The sequence below is a fragment of the Pygoscelis adeliae genome, unplaced genomic scaffold (assembly GCF_000699105.1).
Source record: "Pygoscelis adeliae isolate BGI_AS28 unplaced genomic scaffold, ASM69910v1 Scaffold61, whole genome shotgun sequence".
In the NCBI taxonomy this organism is placed as follows: domain Eukaryota; kingdom Metazoa; phylum Chordata; class Aves; order Sphenisciformes; family Spheniscidae; genus Pygoscelis; species Pygoscelis adeliae.
Genome location: NW_008824010.1, coordinates 1,695,168 through 1,699,178, shown reverse-complemented (window position 1 = coordinate 1,699,178; position 4,011 = coordinate 1,695,168). Strand labels below are relative to the sequence as shown.

The 4,011-nt window shown below is 46.3% G+C and overlaps 1 protein-coding gene across 1 annotated transcript in view; it reads right to left on the bottom strand.

Annotated features, from left to right (window-relative positions):
- OGFOD3 (2-oxoglutarate and iron-dependent oxygenase domain containing 3) overlaps positions 1-3,936 on the bottom strand; it is a 48,084-nt gene extending 44,148 nt beyond the window's left edge. The window contains exon 1 of the mRNA XM_009326486.1: positions 3,552-3,936. Coding sequence (XP_009324761.1) covers positions 3,552-3,936 — 385 coding nt within the window. The remainder of the gene's footprint in view (positions 1-3,551) is intronic.
- Positions 3,937-4,011: the final 75 nt, after the last annotated feature.

The following is a 4,011-nucleotide window of genomic DNA, read 5'->3' as shown; positions in this document are numbered from 1 at the left end:
CGAGAGGAAATGGCCTCAAGTTGTGCCAGGGGAGGTTTAGATTGGACGTGAGGAAGAATTTCTTCGCCGAAAGGGTTGTCAAGCATTGGATCAGGCTGCCCAGGGAAGTGGTTGAGTCACCATCCCTGGAAGTATTTAAAAGACGTGGTGCTTGGGGACATGGTTTAGTGGTGGACTTGGCAGCATTAGGTTAATGGTTGCACTCGATGATCTTAAAGCTCTTTCCCAACCTAAATGATTCTATGATCTTAAAGCTGTCTCCTGGGCAGTGATCATGGATGCTTTGTACTCTGACACAATATATCAACACACATAAGAGACTACGCAGGAGTTTCATCAGACACACTAGTAGCCACAGTAGTTTTAAGTAGTTAACCATTTAAAGCTCTTTCCCAACCTAAATGATTCTATGATCTTAAAGCTGTCTCCTGGGCAGTGATCATGGATGCTTTGTACTCTGACACAATATATCAACACACATAAGAGACTACGCAGGAGTTTCATCAGACACACTAGTAGCCACAGTAGTTTTAAGTAGTTAACCATGTCTCAAAACAGCAGAAATAGCCAGGGTCTGGCTGCAGGGTTCAGAACGCAGATGAGACGGTGCTCACAGAACACCCTATCTTCTGCAAATATAATAAGTTAAGTGCTTGGCCTCTGAAAAATAACGCATTTTATTTCTGTATGAAGCAGGTTTACTAGCAGGCAGTGCTATGGAAATAAAACCACTGCTCTGACACCATATCACTTGAAGCAAACTAGAAGCTCAGTTGCACTAGTTCAGTTTGAAGCAGGGACAGGTGCATAAATGAAAAGCTCATCTTAGCTGTGGAAACTTTACGGCTGAGCATCAGGCATCAAGTGATGATAGGAATGTGCCTCCTTCTGACACAGAGCCAGCAGCTGTGGATGTCAAGCCAGAGTAAAGACAGAGAATGAAAAGCTGTTGTGTGATAGAAAGCTATTTCCAAAGTGACTAAAGCTCCGGAGCTGAATCCGGTTTGGCAGAGAACTGTAATCCGCATTTACTGCCTCACTAAGCTATCGGTAACGCACACGTGGAGCAAGGAGCCAGCTTTGACGGCACAGCAAGGCTCAGCAGCTCACCACCACCCTCTTGCGGGCACCGAGCAGGAGACAAGAGTTAAAAAACGAGCAAAGTTCATTATCGCAGCACGGCTTCAGCTAACCACTCAACAAAACACATGTTCACGCATTCCTAATACCACTGATCTCTTGCTGAAAGCATAATACAGGGGAACACATGTAAAAACATCTGCTAAAAACCAAAATCAATCACATAAGTTAAGAAACAGCAATAAGCAAACATCTAACTAGAACACCAGAATACAAACTCGCACAAGATGCCTCCCCTTTGATTGACATGGCTGGCATCAACCCGGGAGGAGCATTCTCATACAAAGCCAAGAGAGGTCACACTTCACCTTGCAGTTGGCATTTGCAGAGCTTGCTCCCCATGACGTCACAAGAATAGAGAACACATTCATTCCTCTTCCCAGGCAGAGAGATCCTTGAAGTTCCTTCCTTATGATGGAAAGAATAACTGATGGGGTTGCCAAGACCAAAAGTCCACAGCTCAGAAAATTCCTCTTGCAAACCAGCAAAGGGAAAAATAAGGTTTTGTTGGTTTGAGGGGTTTCTTTTGATAAGCAAAAGCCCTGGTAGCACAATGCAGACAGTTTTAGCCTCAGTTCAGTCGTAACTCCCAAATCTGTGGCAACACTGGCTGCACAGTTTTCTCTGGCCTTGGCACTATGCAAATAAAGCCAGAAGCAGTCTCTCCTTATCGTAACTATGAAAAGTTATAACAGAACATGTGTTTTCATGTGCTCAGTCAAAAAATTCCCCTACTGAGGAAGTTTTCTTGCTGGTAGCTTCCTGACAGCAGTTGTCTTGGCCTCAATAACATTTGGGATGAAGCCTCCAAACGAGATGCTACAGTAGCAGCACAAGGAAAAACTATCTGACCACAGACTACACATAAACTTTTGGTTTATGTTATAAGCCTTTCGACCAACAGCACCAGGACCAGCCACCTGAAGAGGGCAGGGGAAATTACCTCCACATCTTCAGGGCACCACATCCAGGCTGCAGTTTGATGAACACTTTCTACCAGAATTGGCACTGGAATAAAGTTAGAAATCGTAGAATCATAGAACAGCCCAGGCTGGAAGGGTCCTCAAAAGATCACCTGGTCCAGCCTTTCACAGGAAAGGGAGCCCAGATGAGATTATCTAACACCCTGCCCAATCGCATCTTGAAAACCTCCAGTCATAGTCTACTACATCCCTGGGGAGGTTGTTCCAGTGATTGACTGTTCTCTCTATAAAAAAAAAAATATTTCTTACATCAAGATGAAACCTTGCCCAGTGCAACTTGTACCCATTGCCCCTTGTCTTCTCCATGTGGCTTCTTGTGAAGGAAGAGCCTCCATCCTCTTTGTAGCTGCCCCTTAACATCGGAATACCGTGATGTAGTCCCTGCTGAGCCTTCTCTTCTCCAGGAAAAAAGAGTCCCAACTCCTTCAGTCTTCCCTCATAGACTGTTCTATGTTCTCCAGCCAGCCCTTTGATCATCTTTGCTCTTCCTCAGCTCCAAGCAACTTCTCCCAGCCTCCACACCGCCTCCAGCTTTGTGTCAGCCAGTGCTTTGTCAGCCATATAACGAACCAGACAAGACAACCAATTTGGCTAAAAACTAAATCAGAAATACTTTTTTTTAGATGCAATAGCTTATCAGTCAACACACAGCTACACATACAGGTAGGCTGACAAAAAGCAAGAGCAGAGCTGCTTTCTGGCAGCAGTACCAGCTCAAAGTGTTCATCAAGATACACTTTGCAAATCTGAAAAAGAACATCAGCATAGCTTATCCATGCAAACTGCAATTTTCTCATTGCTCTTCATCAGAGAAGATGAAAATCTTCCATTTCTCTAGAATATCCAACATCAACACTCCACAGAAATAAGTGCCAGGGGAGACAAATACCAATTTGACAGAAAACAGGCTCAGCTGAACGACATAAAGACAGAGGAGAAATGCTTTGCAGGCAGCATCGAAAGGTGCCTGCACACACACATGTCAAAACAGGTGGATCAGAAGCTGGCATTTGTGCAATTACCACATGCCGGCAGCACAGACCATATTCTAGATCAGTTCCATTCCATGCCCTATATAGTATTTACCAGTAACAAACTCACCCACAAGCCTATTACAGGAATCAGAGTATGAAAAGACACTAGAAACAGATTTAACAAAAGATTTATTTCATGTGGCCTAGGCAAAGCAGTTTCAGAGGTGAATTATATAGAAATGACAGAAAAACCTCTCAGACACAACAACTTCTGGGCTGGCCCAAGAGGCATAAATGTTTGGGGATTTAAACAATACGCACAGTGACCAGAGGTTTGCTAGAACCACAGGAGTTTTGCAGTACGCATTCGGTTTAACAGACTTAGGCAGCAGTCGGCCTGCCACGGTCCTCTGAAGACTGCTTCATCCCACTTCAGACAATCCTACCCAAATACCTTCAAATCTTTTGTGGCTATCGTAGTCCTCTGAGCAGGGGATCTCCACGAACTTGTCCTGAAGGCTCTCGCTGTGATGAGCCAGCACCTCTGTGACCCCATCCTCGGCGCTCAGGTAGCTCCAGCTCAGGAGGGCACCAATGGCAGCAGAGGAGAGGAGGAACGCTGTCTTCAGCCACCTCCACCGTGACTCCTGCTGGCCTCTGCTCTTCTTGGCACTAAGGAGGGAGCACAGCGCCAGCCCCGCGTGAGCAAACGACCCGCTCCCGAGCCGGCAAGGAACCGCTTTGGCCGCTACCCCGCCCGGTACCGGGGAGACCCGGTCAAGGGCCAGGACCGGTACCCCGGCCGAGCCCTCGTTTTGCGGATACACATACGCATCCATAAACACAGGCAACTTTTACCCCTCTTTCATGCCCGGAGGTTACAGGCCGCCTTCCGACAGGAGCTCCCACAGGAG